A 19,782-nucleotide genomic window follows, 5' to 3' on the forward strand; every position below is an offset into this window, starting at 1 on the left:
GAGACAGAATTCAACCCCCTCCTTGCTGCTAAACCAAGCCAAAGGCAGCCTTTCTGTCCTCCCGGCCTCAACAGCTCAACCACAAGCCAGAGTAAGGGGAGGCGCCTCACGACTCACCCAGGTTTGACCACGAGCATTGGGGGAGTTGGGTCACCATAGTTGGTTTTACTCTCTCAACTCCAAATAGGATGACTCCAGGGGGTGCCCCAGAGAAATATCTGCCCATCCATCCCAGCAGCAGCCAATGAATCTATTTCTAACCAAAGCAGCAAAACAGGAGACCCCAGTCCTAGCAGAGCCTATTTCAGCTCCAAGGCTGGGGAGAGAGACTTCAAACTCAGTCTCTCTGCCTGTCCATAGAAAATCTGGGCTCCCTCCTGTGCCAGAGAAGCCACCAAGCCAGATTTTGTTTATAGAAAATTAATAAGACAATTCCACACCACTGCCAGTGCCATTCTGCTCCAACCGCTACCGTTTACCACCATTTCCAGAAATGGGCTTATACAGATTCACTCCCAACCCCCACTCCGCGCCCCTCCGGCATATGGCAAGGCTGACCTGAGGCCAAGCTCGGCAGGACCTGCTCGAGGTCATCTCAGCCATGCCCCAACCTCCAGCCAGGGTTGCCAGCCAAGCGTTCGCCAGCTTCTCGGTGCAGGCTCTCCACTGGAAGGAGGTAAACATGGCATGCACGCCGTCCGCTCCCGGGAGGGCAGACACACTCAGAGGCCGGACTGCCTGCTGTCTCTCCTGCTCCCCGACAATCAACACATGCACATAAAACGGGGTACGTACACAAGCCCCCGCATGCGGGTGCAGAGGGTCCTGACCCCCGCCAAGGAAAGCGCAGAGAAGGGCATATTCCTGGGGGAGAAAGCCGGAGGCGGGGCCGGGCGGAGGGAAGAAGGCAGCAAACCGGGTGGCCTGCCGCCCAGACAATAACAAAGATGGGAAGCGAGATTTTCAAAGACGCAGTGGCTGCACCCAGCGCTGAGCTCTGGCCTGGCTGCATCTGCCTGCCTCGGCACGCCTGGTCCCCTGGGGCACCATGGCCATCAGAGAAAGGCTGAGGGTCCTGCCTTGGGCTAGGCTTGGCAGCTGGGGCAGGAAACTAGCTGCAGGCAGCGGTAGGATGCACTGGAGAGAGCAGCTCTGGGCTGGTAGAAATTAAAGGTCTAGTAATTCTGGGGCTACTCTCCGGAAAGATGCTAGGGGTCAGTTAAAGTCACTTAACCTTGGGCAGAAGTTGGGCTATAACTTGTACTCCTTTCCTTGCTAGAACCAAGGGGGAGCGGAAACACATCTTCCTTCTCCCTGTGCCTCCCCTACTCGCCAACTTGCCAATCATACACAGAGCACAGCCCTATGAAGACAGATGCCCGGGGCCTGAGCTCTCGGGGCTGAATGGTGCCTGCCCATTCTTTCACCTCCACGAGCTGAGCAGGGACATGTTCTGACTGGCACCGGATTCCATCACTGTACCTGTGCTCACTGGAAAGGTGCCGCGGCTGGCACGGCTCAAGGACTGGGACCTGGGCCCGGAGGGACTGTGTCTGCCCAGTGCCCCTACACCCGGACAGGATGGCTTGCCCTTGCGAGCTGAAGCCTGTTCTGTTGCCGGGACTCCAGGCAGGCTGAGCCACCTCCTCCCTCTCCTCTGCCCCACAAGCCACCTCCCCCTGGAATTTCCACACCCTGCTCCTAGCTTGCCCAGGAAAAGGAAGCAGGGAACAGGAGACACCCCTGGGAGTGGAGAGGTAAGGAAGAGAAGCAGCTGGCCAGACTGGAGAGGAGAAGGCCCTTCTTCCCCGGCCTCAGGCGATGCCCCTGAGCCAGGGCGCCGGCACTGCCCGCTCTGCTCGCCTCCAGCAGAGCGTGCGCCCTACTTAGAGCAGATGTGCCCCCTAAGCGGCCCAGCCCCCTGCTCCTCCCCTCCAGATGTTCACCCTTTTCTTCACCACTGGGGTTCAGCAAAACCCAGCGGGAAATGCCTTTTGCGTCGGACACCCAGGGGCTCGGGAGGCAGGGGGTGAGTCTGTGGGTGGAGGACCACTCTGGCCCCGGCTCGGGGCACGCACCGCCGGGAAACAATGCCCAGCTCGGCGAGGCGAGGCAGGACTTCTCTGCCAGGCGCTTCCTGCCCGGCCTCAGCGGGGCACGAGAGGGCCCGGCGTGCCCCGCAGTCCGGCGGCCCCGCGAGTTGCCGGAGGGCGGCGTGGCGTGCCCTCCCGCCTCAGCGCCCGCGCGGCTCCCGCTTTGTCCCCGCGCCCTCCCGGGCGCACCCGGCGGCGGCACGGGGAGGCCGGGCCGGGCCGGGCGGCGGCGGGCTCACCTCTCATTGTCCGCGGCGGCGGCGGCGGCGGCGGCGCTCCGGAACCCCGGCAGGATGTGGCGGAAGCTGTGGTTGCGGTCCAGCTTGGGCTGGCTCTTGGTGCGCTTGATGGAGCCCTTGAGGCGGCGGCTGAGGAAGCCCTGCGCGCGGGGCGACAAGAAGGGGAAGGGGAGGCGGGGTTAGCGCGGCCACGGAGCCCGGCCCGGGACCCGCACGGGACCGCACGGGACCCGCGCCCCGGCTCGGGCGGCCGCGGGCTCGGGCTCGGCCCCAGCAGCTCGCGGCCCGCGCCGCCCGCCCGCCGACCGAGCGCCGACGGCCCGGCCCGCGCAGCGCGGCCCAGCCCACCCCGCGCCGCCCGCCGGCCCAGCCTAGCCCAGCCCCGCTCGCCACGTCGCCCCCGCCCCCTAAGCCGCTGTTGCCATGGCGACGCGAGCCGAGTCGCGCCGGCCGTGGCCGAGGCTGCCCGAGCCCCCCGGGCGAGGGGGCCCAGGGACGTGGGGGCCCGGAGACCAGGGGGCGGGGCTGCGGAGGGGCGGGGACGCCCGGGGGCTTGGGCGGCCGAGGCCTCCTCACCTCTTTCCGAAACGAGGTCACACCCCCCACCCACCTTGCCAAATCCACGCCCCCCACGACGTTTCAGATTGACAAAGCGCCTTCCTCCACCGCGGTCGATGTTCTCAGCCCCGGTTACACAGATCGGGTAACTGAGGCTCTGAGAGCAGGCGGGTGGTCCTCTAGGGGCCCGCAGACTACTCTGGCCACCTGGACCCTTAACCGGGGTGCCTTTCTTTCCTCTGACGACCATCACCTGCCCTCAGGGTGGAGCCCTTTGCCTGGGGCCATAGTATCCCAGCAGGGGGAACCACCTTGGGCTCAGGGTTCCTAGCGCCTAGCCCAGGGAAGGGCCGAGGCGCTGAGGATTTGCCGAGTATCCCCATTGCATGCTTCAAGATTTGGGGCCAGGTCCCAGGGAAGTCTGGGCCTTAGCTAGAGGGACAGCTGCCTGGCCCCCTTGGTGACCCATGGTGGGGAGGGGTCTGCTCCTGAGAGGTGTATGGCAGACCTCAGCCCGGGGTGGGGGGTGGGGGGGCATTCAGGCCATTCCTCCATCTACCAGGCTTCCCTGGACTCAGGACAGAGCTCAATCCCACCTCCAGCCCGGAGAGCTCCTAGCCCAATGGCGGAGACAGTTGTTCAATACTGTAATGCAGGTTGGACCAGTGCTCCCTTTACAAGGAAGTGGGTAGATTTGGAGCCTCAAGGGGCCACAGCCTGGGGTGTTCTGAACTTGGAACATGAAGGAAGCTGGAGGGAGAGGAAAACTGGGGTGGGGGGAGGAATTCCCTAAGGGAGAATTTGTCTGAGAGGGTTCCAGGATTCATCAACCCAGTCTCAATTCCAGGTGAATAGGATAGTAACTTCTTTTGAAACTAATGTTGTACACAATCTGAACATCACATTTCACCCATCACACAATAGAGGTAGCCTTGGGGCCCTCTCTAGTCCAGGGGGAAAGGTGGACAATTGCTGTAGGTCCTGTTCCATGCTGGACCTGTCCCTCTCTGTGGCCCCAGTAGCCTAGACATGACAAGGTCAAACACTGACTGTACACATCATCTCGTCACTCACACAAACAGAAAAAACATCATCCCTTTCTGCAAATAAAGAAACCTTGCTCAGAGAGGTAAAATGACTCTCCCAAGGACACAGTTCCCAGGCGTACCTGAAGCCAGAGTTTTACCACAGGTCCCCCTCTTCTGCCCACCCTCTTCAAGCTTTCCCTTTTCTTTTCTCCCCTTATTTTTTCCTCCCACTTGCTCTCTCCCATCCATGGGAGACCTATCCCTGTGGCTACCTGTCAGAATTCTGCACATCTTACAAGGCCCAGCTAAAATGCCACCTCATCCATAACGCTTAGGCAGTGGAGTCCAAATATTAAGTGCCTCTCACTCTGCAGCTCAGGAATACCCATGAAGGTGCTCTAACCAGCTATAGTTCACCAGATATCTCCTAGGTGTTTAGTTGCAGGAGGAACCCTCTTTCAGAGGGGTGACCCATAGAGCAATGCCTGCTGCAGAAGGACCACAAATGGTGGCAGAGCAGGGGACAGCAGACCCTCCAGGAGACACAGCAAGAAGGCAGGAACCCAAATCTTCATGCAAGCTCTGGACTCGCCAAACCTTGGCCCCTTGCCAGGTATGGGGGGAGGGGAGATGCACCTGGCTAACTTGGATGGGTTCTTCTCTAACAGGTGTTGCTGTCAAGCAAGTTCCCCCAATGGGCTTGTACATTTTCTTGTTTTTTATTTTCTACACTGATGGAAATTTCACAATTTCTACACTCTTGTGGCACAAAGAACCATGAAGCATGTTTCACAATTTATGTAGCTCATTATGTAGCAATATTGACAGCTTTATCCTATTTTTGAGCTAAAAATTTTTTTTCTCCCTTCTAGGAGGTTAAATGAGGCATGTGTCACCTCCTCTCCCTACCTTTCCTCGGGTGACACTTAATGCTCCTCTGACAAGCAGCCTCCAAACTGACCACGACCTTAGGGACTCAAACTTTCCGTAACATTCACTCGTTTGCCATTTATCAAAGAACACTATACGTTAGATACAGTGACCAAGATGGTCATGAACACTTGGAGGTGAGCAATATACAAATTAAGAGGCCAGAGCATTCAGATCATGCAGAGTGATTCTTTAGGAGAACAGGGAGGACCCCATTCACTCCCCCCACACCACACATGTCCACCTTTGTGTCCCCCAGATAACCTAGCTCAGGTCCCAGAAACATATAACAGGCTTAACAAATGCTCATCATCCCAGAAAGCCACAGCTAGAAGAGGACTCAGATCGAAAAGACTGCATCAGCAGGGTGAATGAGGCCCCAAGGTCACACAGCAAGTTCAAAGACCCAGGACTCCAGTTCCCTGCTCTGCCCAGCCTCACAGCTTGCTTACTGACCTCTTCATGGGGTGGAGGGCCAAGGGTGGCTCCTCACTCCTAGACGAAGGGTGATGAGCCTTTTCTCCTATCCCTTCATGGGCATGTTCCAAGACATGATTTCTGGAGGCGGCTACAGCCCTGAACTCAGAAAGAGAGACTGACTGGTCTTCAAGTCAGAAAATCTTGTTCTGCACCCAAGTCAACCTTTAATGAGGGGCCATGGGCAAATCATGTCCCTTCTTGAAGTAAAGCAGGTTCTAGGACAGCACTTGAGAGCTGGGAGCTAGAGGCAGGTGAACAGGGCTCAACTCAGGCTCCACAGACCCCCTGGCCAGCAGATGGCCGGCAGGGCCCCTCACTTCTCTGTGGAATGGGTGGAGGATGCAGTGGGGATTAAGAAGGACAGATAAAGCTCTGGACCCCTCTTTCCATACCCCCAGCACCTGCCTTTATCCCACCTTTTCCAGGAGGCCAATCCAACATAAGCTGGCCCTACTGATCACACCCCTCGGGTTAGCGCAAGTCCTCTCCCACCAATTCCGATGAGCTGGGGGCAAATCACTAGACCTCTCTGAACCTCAGTGTCCCTCTCTATAAAATGGGCTAATGATATCTATAGGGTGAGAGTAATTAAACGAGGTAAGAGATCACCAGTAAAATGATAACTATTAAGCAACTAAACAGTAGTTGCCAGCTTTATTATTGTTATTACTGATGTGTCTCTAGAACAACGACTTTCAACCTTTCTCACCTCATGGCACACATAAGCAAATTACTGAAATTTTAGGGCACATGGGTTACAAGTCGCTGCTCTAGTACCACCACTAATTCTTGCTCTGAGAAGGGATGCAACCACCACAGGTGGAAGTCTGTTGGGGTAAAGAGAGGAGCTTGGAGGTGGCCTGGTGGCCTGGTGTCGCGTCTAGTAAATGAACGAACACTCTTGCAAAATGATGCTGGAGCCACAGGCTCTCATGCAGTGTGGTAGTTTTGAACTCTTTTAAACAAGCACTGTATTTTTAAAGCCATCACACAGAGACTGTGGAGGTACAAAGTGCCGGAGGGGGGAGGGGGTGCTCCGGTGGAGGCCTCAGCTTTCATTCACTAGAGCAGGGACTGATGTCTCAAGCTCAGTGAGCAGCCTGCGCAGTCCGTGGGAGCCGAGCCTGCTCCCTCCCCAGACGGGGCGCTCCGCCTCCACCAGCACAGCCACGTTCCATGTGCTTCTCAGACCTGTGTCCCTGGACTTAGGTCAGCTAAGGCCCCAGGGGCGTTTTGCACAAGGCTTCTGCCTGCTGCCCATTCCCAGTGGTTGGGTGCTGACAGCCGTGTAGCCTCTGCTGCGTCTGTGATGACCTGCTGCCCATTCGGAAGTCCTCCCACCTGGCAGATCCACAGGACCTCAGGGCTTCATTCATGCCACTGACCAAAGGGCAGGGCAGTCCCAAGCGGAGGACAGAAGCCTGTGGGGGTTCCAGCTGGAAGGACCCCAGCTCTCGGCAGCTCCCCCACCCATTCAGCCACGACGCCACCATCCTGGCATCGGGCTCACACCTGTGCTCCTTCTCCAGGATGCTCTGAGACTTTCTCAAGGGCTTTTCAGAATTCCAGACACACGATTTCTTCACTCACCCATTTCAATCAATTCCAAGCGATGATGATGATGATAAATTACCAGTTATCATGCTCCTGCTCTGCCAAGTCACTCTGTACCCGACACTCACTGCACACGTCCCAGGGAGGGCCCAATGCCTCTTACTGGGACTCCCTGGGAAGCTGTGTGCCTTAGAATTCAGAACATTTCAGGGGCAAATGAGGCTCAGAGAAGTTAAGTCACTTGCCGAGTTGCAGAGCTGATAAGCAGTAGAGCTGAGAGTGTAACCAGGAGAGTTCTAGCCCATGGCGTGAGCAGGGTGAGGGTTCCCCTGTGCATGCACGCGCGCACACACACACACACACTTGCACACATGCATAGACAAGTCAAAGGCCAGAACGGGAGCTGATAGCTCAGCCCAATCTCCCCACACTCAGCCCCAGGCACTGTGCTGGGCCTCTGGATGGGAGGGCAAAAGGGAAGGTGCACTTTCTCCTGAGTGCCTGGGACTCACCCATGAGGATCTGGAGGCTCAGGGATGGGAGGCCTTGCCCAGTCCCATCCTCATGGGTGCCTCACGCCCTGACCAGGAGGCAGCACCACCATGTGGGCACCTGGGAGCCACATGTCACCACTGGTCTCTGGGCTACTTTCTCATCTGAATGGAAAGCATCAAGCACCATGCCTGGCACATAGGTGCTCTAGGATGGGTGAGTTCCTTCCCCTGGTCCTGCATCCTCAGTCCTGCCTTCGTCACCTGCTCCCCTTTTAACAAACGGACCCTGAGTCACTGCAGACAGGTAGGTGGGCCTACCCTGCCCAACGAGCCCACGGCTGCCCACCCTGGGCCCTGCGGCAGTGCGTAGGATGGAGGCAGCACCCCACCTCATGAGCTCTCCCTCTGCCCAGGCCCAGCTCCTCCTCCCATGGCCAAGTCTAAGGCTAGCACCCAAACAGACCATGTCTCTCAGTATCTTTCAGGGGCTTTGTGCAAATGCAAACAGCACACCTAAATAAACAGGAAAGGGAGGGGAAGATCCCATCCAGATACCACTCTGAGAAGAGGCTGCTGGGCACACGGGCTGGCAGGCAGACCGGATACCCTGGCAGGCTGGTATGGACCCCTCACCCCACCTAGGCACAGGTGGGAAGTAAGGAGTCCTGCTATGAGAGTCACAGGGTTGAGAGCCAGGAGGGCTCATGGGGGCAGTCGGGCCAAGGCCCACATGGTACAGACAAGGCACCCGAGGCCCAGAGAGCAGGCAACCTGATGGAGTCACCATGACAGGCCCCTCTCCTCACCAGTATCCCAAGCTTCAAGAGCCTCCCGGGCTCCCTGTGTTTTCTCTTTCCGGGCCTCAGTCTTCCCATCTGTCCTGCGAGGGCTGGGTCGGGTGATGACCAAGCTCCTTCCCAGCGCCGAGAACTGATGATTCTGTAACGCTAGAGCAGCTGCCTTCCACAGCTGGGCTCTCCCACCCTGGCACGAGCAGTACCAGTGAATTCTCCGGCCTCCGAGTCCTTCGGATGCTAGATCCCACCTCCCCCCCCCCCCCTTGGGAGGTATGCCTCATCAGAGAGAGTTCCCTATGCAGAGTGACTCACTAATGGTGGAATGCCAGACACTGTGACAGGTGAAACAGGGATCACATGTTAAGCCAGGATTAAGTTGGTGCTTTTCTGGTGACCACCTACACAGGCCATCTGATGCCCATAGTACCCTCTTAACCCCTTGCCAATGCTCCTTTGATTGATTGTAAGACCTCCACACTCCTCCCTACCCAGAGAAAGGAAAGAGACTACCTGGGTCACACAGAGAACCAACTCATGGGCCATGACACTCAGGGATCATTCCTGAATTAAAATATTACGTGGATAACCACACTTAAACATGTCCTCATGGAGAAATATGCAGGGCCAGAAACACACACAAGTTCAAGAACATGCATGTACATAAAGGCATTGTGGGAGGGATGCCCACCCAGAAAAGCATGTGTAAACATACAAGTCTCCCCACCATCAACCACCACATAAACATATGTGCACAATGACCAACACACACATATGCAATCACAAAATACACAGCTAAGCATACAAATACAAGCTCACAAATACACACACATACTCAGCTGTCAGGTACTCACAGAATTACACTGACACCAGGCCAAACACACAGGCCCACGTGGGCTCACGTTCGCAACCACAGCAGGAAGGGAGAGTGTCTGGCTGAGCTCAAAGAGCTGGGAGCCCAGATCCTGGGTCCCAGGAGACAAAACAGCTCCGTGCTGGTGACCCCACAATCCCCCTGCTTTTCAGGCAGGGCCTCACTTTGTGCCCCTCTCTGAGGGTGACCTGTTTGCTTCTCTCACACCCTGGAAGTTTATCTTCACAGTTCCCTGAATGTGTGGCTTCTCAGTCTTGCAGCCTGGCAGGTTGTTCAGCAGGGCCCCACCCCCATTCAGACAGGGACCTGTGCCACAAACATTTCTCCTCTGCCATCATCACATCTCAACGGCCACCACTTGACACACCTCTTTAGGTGCAGGGATACCTCCATCTCTAGGAATCCCAGGTAAAATTCAAAGGCCTTTCCTCCCCCGACCCCAAGAAGCCAGGTGGCAGAGGGCTCCAATACCTTAGGCTAGTGACCTAGTGGACTGAGCCTGCTTCCTCTTCTGTAGAATGAGGACAACAGTAGCCACGACAGGTTGTTGTAACGAGTTTCTGAGAACGTGCATGTAAAGAAGTCAGCCCATTTCCCGGCACACAGTAAATGTTAGCTATTCTCATCATCACGGTCATTATCATCGTTGTTGTTTTTTTATTGCTTGGACTTTAACCACCAGGGACCGGCCAGCCATTAGCCAGAAGGAAAAAGAGGGCAGGGGTTTACAAGAACCATCATTAAGACCAAAACCTCCTTTGACAGGGAAGGGTGCTGGTCCACGGCTCACCCAGGGCAAGTTCCCTGGGCCTCACCATGTGCTGGGCCCTGGAAAGGCCGGCTTTCTGCCCTCCAGGGTCCCCCAACTGGAAAGGCAGTCCTAGACCTTCACAGACCCCTGAAGGATCCTTTCAAAAGCAGATCAGATCCTACCACTGGCCAGCTCCAACACCTTGCATAGCTCCCCAGGGCTCCTGGGATAGAGGCCTAGCTCCTTGTTGAGGCCCTAAAGCCCCTCATGACCTAACCCCTGTGCTTCAGCTCCCCTGGCTTCAGTGGGGCTTTTGAAATTGCCAGCTTCTCCTGTCACAGGGCCTTGGCACAGGCTGTTCCCACTGCCTGGAACAGAGGACCCTTTGCCCAGAGGGCCCGGCATACCCGTCAGTGTCTCCTCACATCTGCTCCTCAGGGGCCTCCCTGATGCCCTCAGATTAGGCCAGGTCTCCTTACAGACTTATCACAGTTGTAATTATACATCTGTTTGTTTAGTCTCCCTCCCCCACAGGATTGTGGGGCCATGGCAGCTGGGGTCCCCAGTGCTAAACACCTGGCAAGTACTCCATAAATACTTCCTGAATGAATTAACAAGCATTTATGATGTAAAAGAGAAAGGAGAAAGGCAGAGAATGTGATCTGGGAGGCTTTTTAAGGGATTCCACTTGGGGTCAATGGGCGGGCCTGCTGAGATTACTTCGGGCAGGGCAGCCACAGCAGGCACGCCGGGCAGACTGAGCAGCGGTGAGGACAGCAGTGAGTCTGGCTGCCCCGGGGGGCCCTGCAGTGATCACAGGTCCCTCTGACCTCCAAGTGGCACACCTGAGCCCAGGCTTATAACATGGGCATACCCCCTACAGAGGGTGCCCAGGTAAAAGGGCCCCTAAGAACCCTGAGAATCTAGAGAAGGTGGGAAGGGGGTACCCAGTTGGGAAAAGAGTGGGGGTATGAAGATGGGAGAGAGAAATAAGGAGCTGGGAGAGGCCCTCCTGGTACCTGCCGGCACCCAGGGCTGGGTGGCTTAGCGAACAGAAATCAGACACACATTCCCGAGGTCTCAGGCAGGGACGTGAGAACCCAGAGCCGCCAGGGAGTGACTCACTGCTCTGTAAACCCTCCACCAGCCATAGCATGATGAGCCCATCCCAGAGGTCTGGATGGCCACGGACACTTCATCAGCTCTCTCAGCCCTCGGCCAGCTCTGACCTCTTGATGGGGAGTCTGGGACAAGGGCCACGTGGCTGCAGGGAAACCGACTCCCTCAGAGAGCCTCACCCCTGCAGCAGGACCTCCACTTTCTCCCTCTGCCCCGCTTCCGGCCCTGTCACTAAGGTCAGTACGAGGCCAGTCTTCCCAGGGTGACTCACCGCTTCTGGCGCTTGCTCCCCAACAAAACCTGTGCTCTGTGCACTCTGCATGAGTGAACGCTCAGCAGAGACCACCCCACAGAGCGACAGAAAAAGCTATGATCAGAGCCAGAAAATCCGGGTTCGGCTCTGCTCATTAATAACAATGAAGACTATTCCAACATGCTAAGAGAAAGCCGGATGTATTGATGAAGCCCTCTCTAAGCTTCAGGCACTACATTAAAGCTTTATATGACTAACGTCATTTAATTCTCACAACCCAATGTGCAGATCAGAGAATAGAGAGGCTCAGAGAGGTCAAGCAACTTTCCCAGGGCGACACAGCCAAGAAGTGACAGGGTTGCCTTGACCCAGATGGTTTGCACCAGAGCCCAAGCTCTCCCATAATTCCATTACTGCACTATGAGGCTCTGAGCGAGCATGTTGGCCTCTCTGACTCAGTTTCCCCATCTGTACAATGAGGGAATTGGTTTAGCTGATCTCTAAATCTTTTCCAGCTTGGACATGACATCGTTCCCCTCCCTGGTGACCCATCTGGTGACAATAAATGGGAAGGACCTTCTGGAGACACAGCTTGCCAGAGGAAAGGTACTGATGGTGGGTCTTCAGCTCCATGCTGGGCCATAAGGAGCTTCTGTTGGGTCAGATGACCCTGCCTCCCAGCCACGGAGCCGGTCGGGGCAGCCCTGGAGCAGCAAGGCAGTGAAGAGGTGTAATCCGGTTTCTCCCTGCACCAAGAGCCATCAGGAGCACCAGGACCCCAGGGTGCTCCAGTCCCAGGGACCTATAAACACTAGTAGGAGGGAGAGGCGAGAGGCAGGCAGCAGCCCCATAAATCCACCTGAGTGAGCAGTGCTTTTAAAAGCCATTTTCACTACAGGATACAAAACGCACTGTTTGGGGAGAGGATTTTATAGGCTATTTCTGCTCCTGGGTGATTTACCATCTGCAGGCCAGGCTAACCTGGGAGTCCCGCTCTGAGGGATTGTGGGAGCCCACGGGTAGAGTAAAGGTCAATTTCAAAGCAAGGGCCGGTGTCCTTGCTGCGCTTTGTGGCCAGGTGGTGGTCTGGATGACTTATCCTAACCTCTCCTCCCAAGACACGAGGAGTGGGGCTCTCAAGCGAGATCGATGCTCACTTCTCCTCTCCTCACCCTGCACTCGCTTCTTCCTTCACTCCCTCTCACACCTTCATTCCACAAGCCCCTCTGAGCACCCTGCCCCAGTGCCCGGGGTTCAGACACATCAGAAACAGTAGCTGCCCTTGAGAAAGTCACCAGGTCTGGCAAAGGTTAAGTCACAGCATCCGTGTTCTGGAGCCCAGGGGAGGGGATGCCGGCTGGAGCCCAGGGGGAGCTCAGAGGAGGGAAGGAGCTCTTGAGGCAGAGAAATGGGGAGGGAACTGTGGGCAGCAAGGTCAGCTGTACAAGGCATGGAAGTTAGGACAGGCCAGGGGCACCTCAAATGTGACTGGAGAACTGGGGCCCACCCCTGGGAGCCATCTAAGGTGCCGGAGCAGGACAGTAAAAATTATGACTCATCTCAGACATTCTTTAAGCAATTCCACAAGAAAAGTTACTCGTCCCAGTGTGGGACCTTGTGTCAGAAACAGATGTCATCACTGCCACCTCCAAAGAGGGCCACCTGGCTTGGGAAGTAATTCCTACTGGAAGACTCAAATATAATTATATCTGCAATCCAACGCAAATGTTACTTGATGTGACAGAGACAATCACTTTATTTTCATACCATGGGGGGTGGGGAGTGAAGGCATCTCAGCTAGCTCCTTACACCCAATCTCTTGGGCCCCCTGGAAGAAGGGAGGACCTGCGAGGGCCACAGGGAGGGGTGAAGAGGGGAGCAGTTCCTTCCTACCCCAGGGTGTCCACCCTGCACAGACACCTTCTGTACAGTGGGGGCCAGGCCAGCTGGAGACAGGGAGATAAGGAGATGTAGGTTCAGATGCCATCTCTGTCCCTGATGGGCTGTGTGACCTCAGACAATGCACCTCCCCTCTCTGGGCCTCAGTGGTCTCCTCTATAAAACTGAGAGTAACAACGCTGGCTGGCAGAGACTGGGCTGTCTGCTGTGGACCAGGGTCTGCAAGACCTTCAAATCCATGCTCACAAGCTGAGTGATCTTCAACAAGTTCTTCGCTTTCTGTCTGCCTTGATTTTGCCACCGTCAGAAAGTGGGATGTGTGTTATTTGTCCCTTGGGTTATGAGGACTAAATGAGATGAGGCCTGGGGAGTGCTCTGCACAGGGCCTGACCCAGCGGGCTGTGCAAAATGGGCCTTACAACCTCCCACTGGACAGACAGCAAGGAGCTGGGAGCGCTGGTTCCAAGCCAGATACGTCAGACTTCAGGTCCAAGCTCTGACCACCATCCCCGCTCTCCCAGAACTGCTGCCTTCCTTCCTCTCAAAGCAGTGGGGAGGATGGAACAAGGCACCTGCACACCTTCAAAGGCCACCATGATGAGTGTGCAGCGGCCCAGCCTGGTGACCACAGTGCAGCACCCTGCCTGGCCGCTGGCACCTTGGCCTGCCTCGGCCTGTGTCCTGCCTCCTGCCGGAAGGCTCTGGGCTCCAGACCTTGCTCCCCTCCAGTGTCCCTGACGCAGGTCCCCAGTTCTCTGGTCAACTCAGGCTCAGCCAATTCAGCCACCAGTGCAAGGTGCTCCCTGATTAGAGCTGTCCCCTCCACCAACTGGTGGGCTCTGGGTGTGTTTAGCTCAGCCGGCCCCTTGTTGCCCTGGGATGGGGGGTACAGGAAGGAGGGGGGCCCACAAACCCCTGGGACTTCAACTGTCCTCTGGAAGTAGCCACCCAGGCGTCCACTTGCTGCACTCTGCTGCCCCCCATTGGTGGGAAATGGCCCTGCGCAGACACGGGCTCCCTCCCTCTGTATTCACTACCTGGGAGCTTGGTCTCCGGCATCTTGGACACTTTCTGCAATACCTGGCCACCTCCTGGGGCAAGAGCTGAGCCCTAGAAGCTCTGTTGGGGGCAATGTTGTTTTCGGGCAGGAGATGAGGGGTGCAGAAGGGAGGACCTGAGGCTCTGGGGAAGTGTGGGGTACAGGTGAGCCCCACTCACCAGAAAGGGAAACAGTGTGAACGCTGGCGGAATGCCTCCCTTGTGCTAGGCACTAAGCCCTCACGGCCACCTTGTAAGCGAGGGGCTCCTATGCCCATTTACAAATGGAGCAAGACGGGCTCAAAGTTGGGCAACTTGCCTGAGAGGTGAAGAGGGGGAAAGGCCCCCAAACAGCATCCCACCTGCCAGTCTCAGAGCCTGACATTCCCTGTGAATGACTGAAACTTCCGACTCACACGGCTCCTTTCGTGCCAAGAGCCTGTAACACAGGGGTTCAGCCACTGGTCCTTAGCAGAGACCAGTTTATCCCACTGCCCACCAGGCCCCAGGGCAGGGCTGGAGAAACAGAGCTTACCGGAATGGCCTAGAGGTGCCCCTGGAGGACCCGGGCAGAAAATGGAGGGGAGTCTAGTCTGATCTTGTTTCCTTCCCTCTCCAGCCTCCCACCCCAGCTGCCTGAGCCGAGCTGGAACTCTGGAGACTCCAGGGCTCCTTGGAATGGGTTCTTCCCTCTACCCCGCCCTCGGGGACCGCTACAAAGGGCCTCCTAAGCTCAGGTGCTGGGGGGCACAGATGGGCTCCTGAAAACCTGCCTGAGAAACACCGTTTGCTTGTCCCCCATCCCTCATCGCCCACCCCAGACCTGGCCCACTAAGGCGCTCCGGACCGGTCAAGTATGCTGCTCTGAAGAGCACAGTGCACTCCAGGTCTGTGCTAGTCAACTCTGGCCCGTCTCACCTCCCTCTCTGGAGATGCCATACTCCTGTTAACACAGCCTCTGATCCCTTTTGCTCTGTGCGCTGTCTTCAGTCTCCTGTCTCTCAAACTCCAGCCACTTCCTCACATGTCAGCCCCCCAAACTGCTCCCGGTTCCAGCTATCACTTGCTTGAGCTGTTTCCCACCCCCTGGTCCTCGCAGGAACTGTCCTGACTGCCTGGAGTCTTTCCCCCTCATCTACCTGACAGTGGTTCCTTCAAGCCCCAGGTGACCCCTCTGCATTTGCAGGGTGCACCTGTTTTAATCCGATTTGTGTCAAGTGTCCTACAAAGTTCCCAACACATAGTTGATGCTCATTAAAAATTTATTAAAAGAAAGAAAAAAGGAAGACAGAGAAAGGAAGGAGGAAATTAATTCACACCCACGGGGCATTGGCCTCATGGACAAATTTCTGGTACTGTGAGGAGGAAACAGGGAACCCGTTCAAAGGACCCCAATCTAGGGTCCAGCACTACTGCCAGGTCGGGCACAGTCAACCATGGCTGCGCGGCGGACATCCCTCCACTGGTGTGTGGGCCACGGACGTAGATGTGTCCCATGTAAATGTGCATTTGCGATGGGCCAGAGCAGCCTGGAGTGGTGGCGAGAGCCCCAGCAAGTATTCCTGGCAAACCTCCCCTCTCTGAGTCTGTTTCCCAACATGTGCAGTGACAGAGCTGGCTCACCTAATCCGTGAGCTTGACCAGCTTTTCTGACCCCACCCCAATGCCCAGTGGAATTGCCCTAGCCGACAAGGGGGACTAATGGGAACAGAGGCAGACCTTGTAGGGAGCAGAGAATGACACTCTCCCGCCTTTTAAGTCCCTCCTCCTCCAGGCAGCCTCCAGTCCAAACTGAGTCCAACTATAGTTGGTGCCGGAACCCAGTGGCCAGGAGGTGGCAGTGTGCTGATGAGTGTGGGGAGAGGGAGGGCTAGTAGGGGCCTCCAAGGGCATTCAGACCCACAAGTGTCCCTTCCCTTAAGCCTCCTCCCCCAGGAAACATGATGGAGGCAGGGAGAAGCACTCAGCTGCAGGGAAGAGAGGACAGGAAGGAGCACAACCTTAGGACACCTGGATGGGGAATGGAGAGATCTAGGCTCAATTCCAGGCCCTGCCCCAGACAGGACCCTCCCCTCTCCGAGCCTCAGTCCCTCCTCTACAGAGGGAAAGGTTGGACCAGATCATTTCCAACATCCTTTCCACAATGGTGTTGAGGGGGATCACCCACAGGTCTGCAGTTTGTATTCATGTACATGCTTCTGTGCGCGTGAGAGAGAAAGATGGACAGCTAAAACATGGGGAGGTGCAGGGAAGCTGCAGGAGTGGGCAGAGGGGTGAGCTGCTGGGGAAACCCAAAGTCTACCTCCCGGAGATCTGTTCCCTACAGGGCTCCACTCTCGCTCATCATCCCCTGTGGCTCCTGCGTGCTACAGAGGAAAGTCCAAAGGCTTTCATCCAAAGACTTCACACACTCACTTTTCTCTCCGGCTCCTCTCCTTCATGTCTCCAACTCATCCAGCACTAATCACACAGGGACAGTGGCTTCTTCCTATTCAGTTAGGTCCCCCTCTAACTGGAATACTCCTCTCCCTTTGTTCCTGACAAACTCCTACACATCCCTCAAAGCCCAGCCCCAAAGATCCCTCCTCCAGGAATTATTTCCTACCCTAACTGCCCCTTATTCTGAGTTCTCACAGCACCCCAGGCACACCTCCATCACAGCTTCAGAACCACCGAAGGTACTACAGTTGAGCAACCAGTAAAAGTGGGTGGTTGAAAGGAAACAAGACTCACTTCTAGAAGCATTTGCAATCAACCTGATACTGAGTTTATCTGCAGCTTCCGCCAGCCCCCTGAGCCTTCCCCTCACTGACACTTCTTCTCCAAATCGCAAAAAATAGCCGTGAGACCTAATTTCAGCTAAACCTTCAAACGCACTCTCCACTTTCAACTTCCTGAGGAGGAATCAATTGGCTGTCAAGTTTCCCAGAGCCTCTGCCACCTCCCACGCCCCGGCCCTGTCAGCTTTCCTCAAGGTCGATGGAGGGATGGGGGAGAGGAAAGAGGCAGGACCCAGCATGCACCCAGGGAGTTCAGGTTTGGGGAAGGCAGTGGGCTGAGGGGACTCATGGGGAGACCTGTAAGAGTCGCCATCGCCTTACCCTCCAAATCAAGCCATAAATCCCTGTAACATGGGGTGACAGGTAAGAGGGGACAGCATGCTGCTTTTGCTGAAGGTCCCTGGGCCTTGGGAAGGGAGGTGGGCACATGCGCAGCCCCTAGACCCAGCCTGACAGCCTGTGCAGAGCAGGGGTCCCCTGCTTGGTGCCTGCCTGCCTTCCCTCCCTCGGCCCCTCTCTCCCTTTCAGGACTCCCTACTAGTGCAGCGAAGACAGACCTCGGTTTGAATCTCAACCTCACCATCTCTTTGCAGCCTGAGAGATGAAGGCCAGAGATGGGCAGGAGGTCCCTTTGGTCCTCTGCTCCCGGTTCACGTCACCATCCCACCCTCTTCCAGGGTCCCCCATCGCACCACACCAGCCTGCTAGAACCATGTGGCCCTGGGGAACCACTATTCCACCCCCCAACTCCACCTCTAAGTAGAAAGAAGTTGAACCAGGTGGGTAAATGCTTCCATATCTTGCCCAAGTCACAAAAGTGGGGTGAGGTTCACCCCAGGTCTGCTGACTTTAGAGCCCTCTCTTAGTTACTGCATTAAAACGGTTACATGCCTGCTGTAGCCCAAACCACAGGCCGCCTACAAAGTCCACTCCCCTCATGTTACAGAGGGTAAACTGAGCTCTCCCAGGGACCCACGGACCCCAAGGGATGGAGGTGAACCCAGCACGGAGCCTCTGATGTCCTGTGGGGTGACTACGGCCCTGAGCTGGCCCACCAAAAGGGCAAGGGCCACCTGAAGGGGCGCAAACAGTCCAGACTCACAAGTGCCCCCGGCTGGGTGGTGACCCTAGACACTCCAGCCCCTCAGTTTTCATGGAAGAGGTGAACAGAATGAGTCCTATAGACTCCGAAACATTGATTCTCCATTAAGCTACATGGCCATAAAGGGGCATGCGCCCCTGTGAGAGGCGCTGTCATCCCGTCACCCAGGTTTGAAACAGCAGCAGAGACAGGAGTTATTCAGGCATGTCCTGTGTTGTCCCTCCCGCCTTCCCCCGGTTCCTGTGTAGGGCTGCACAGAGTAGCAGTCAGCCAGGTGTGTGGGAGCTAGCGTGAGCTCTAGCTGAAGGAGAGAGAGTGTGCTTCCAGCACTGCAAAGAGTCTGCGTGCAAGTCTGTTCCCAAGGCCCAGGCTAGGGGCACCTCTGACCTTCCCCCCAAAACACCCTGCCCTCTACTCTCCAACCTGACCCTCCCCAGATCATGACTGTTCTGGAGCCGCAAAGGGAAACACAATCAGATTATAGTGATGGATTTTACCTATTAAGCACCTATCAAGGGTCAGGCCTGGGCTGATGTGCAGGTCCAGCAGGGCCCTTGGGGGAAGGCAGTCCACCCTCCACTGACAAGGACAGGAGGCTCAAAGAGGCTTAGTGCCTAATGAGGTCACACAAGTCACTGAAGAGCTGGGATGTGAACCCAGATCCCCACCTCTGATCTTTCCAATCCTCCTCCTCCAGCTTCAGCACCAGCTCAGGACTCTGCTGCCCACAGGAAAAGAACAGGGTACCCAGAGAGGGACACAAAACATAGATGTCCAACAGTCCTAGCACCCATGCCTGGTTATGTCACTCAGGAGCCGCGTGACACCAAGCAAACGACTTCACCTCTCTGAGCCTCAGTTCCCCCATCTGTGCCACAGGGATACTACCAGCGCCTCCCCTCAGCAGTGCCGTGAGAAGTGGCTAAACGAATTGAGCGCAGCTGCCATCACGCAGAACCTAACTGGGCAGGCGGAGCAGGAGTCCCGGGGCCTGGCGGGTCAGAGGGCTGGTGCTGGCTCTGATCCACAGGTGGTTTCCACGCCAGGAAACAGAGCGAAGACGCCACTACAGGAAAAACGCCAAGCCTAGCTGGCAATTAAAGAGCTGCAAATTATAGCAACTTCAAGGTGTGATGACACACCTATTAGAGCAGCAAAAGAGAACTGGGTAAAAAGCAACGCTGATGGGGTGCAGGGAGGTGGGGGACAGCGGGTTCTCTTCACAGCCAGAGGAAGTGCATGCTCGAGCTCTGGGGTCAGAGAGACCTGCGTCCAGTGACTTCACCTCTCTGAGCCTCAGTTTTTTCATCTGTAAAATGGAGTGATCAAAATATCAGCTGCAGGGTTGTCTCTGGGATTCAAAGAGATCATATATGTAAGACCCTGAGCACAGAGCAGGTGGCTATTTATTATTAGTCATGTTCCCTAAGGCCCCCTCAAGGCCCCGCCCCAGCTGCCGTGGCTCCAGGTTCAGAAAGGGCAGGACCTGGCTTCTACCCCAGCTGACTCTGCTCAGTGTCACCCAGGCACCAGCTTCCTGGCCCTGCCTGCAGGCTGGAAACCATCCCCCAGGGGGCCAGCCACACCCAGGGAAGGGACCCCAGGTCCTCTTTCAGCACCGGCTTCCCTTTCCTCCTTCCCTTCCCCCCAGAGGCCGATCCAGAGGTTGGAGCTCAGAACCACCTCTTGGGGGAGTTTGTTAAAATGCAGCTATCCTGCCCCTGCGCCACTGCGCGGAAATCTTGAGGGGACCCAAGAATCTGTTTAGAAAGCATTTAATGACACACAGCCAGGAA

General features: G+C 56.2%; 1 protein-coding gene across 5 annotated transcripts in view; it reads right to left on the reverse strand.

Moving 5' to 3' along the window:
- The window catches only part of LOC118629895 (DAB2 interacting protein), a 186,444-nt gene that overhangs the window by 73,820 nt on the left and 92,842 nt on the right, over positions 1-19,782 (reverse strand). For 4 of the 5 annotated variants that reach the window (XM_036261608.1, XM_036261607.1, XM_036261606.1 and 1 more), the window contains exon 3: positions 2,333-2,472. In XM_036261608.1, coding sequence (XP_036117501.1) covers positions 2,333-2,472 — 140 coding nt within the window. Of the gene's footprint in view, positions 1-558; positions 602-2,332; positions 2,473-19,782 lie in introns of those variants that run through there. The other variant, XM_036261609.1, reaches the window with a different exon arrangement.

Source organism: Molossus molossus, unplaced genomic scaffold, assembly GCF_014108415.1.
Source record: "Molossus molossus isolate mMolMol1 unplaced genomic scaffold, mMolMol1.p scaffold_m16_p_14, whole genome shotgun sequence".
NCBI classification, from domain to species: Eukaryota; Metazoa; Chordata; class Mammalia; order Chiroptera; family Molossidae; genus Molossus; species Molossus molossus.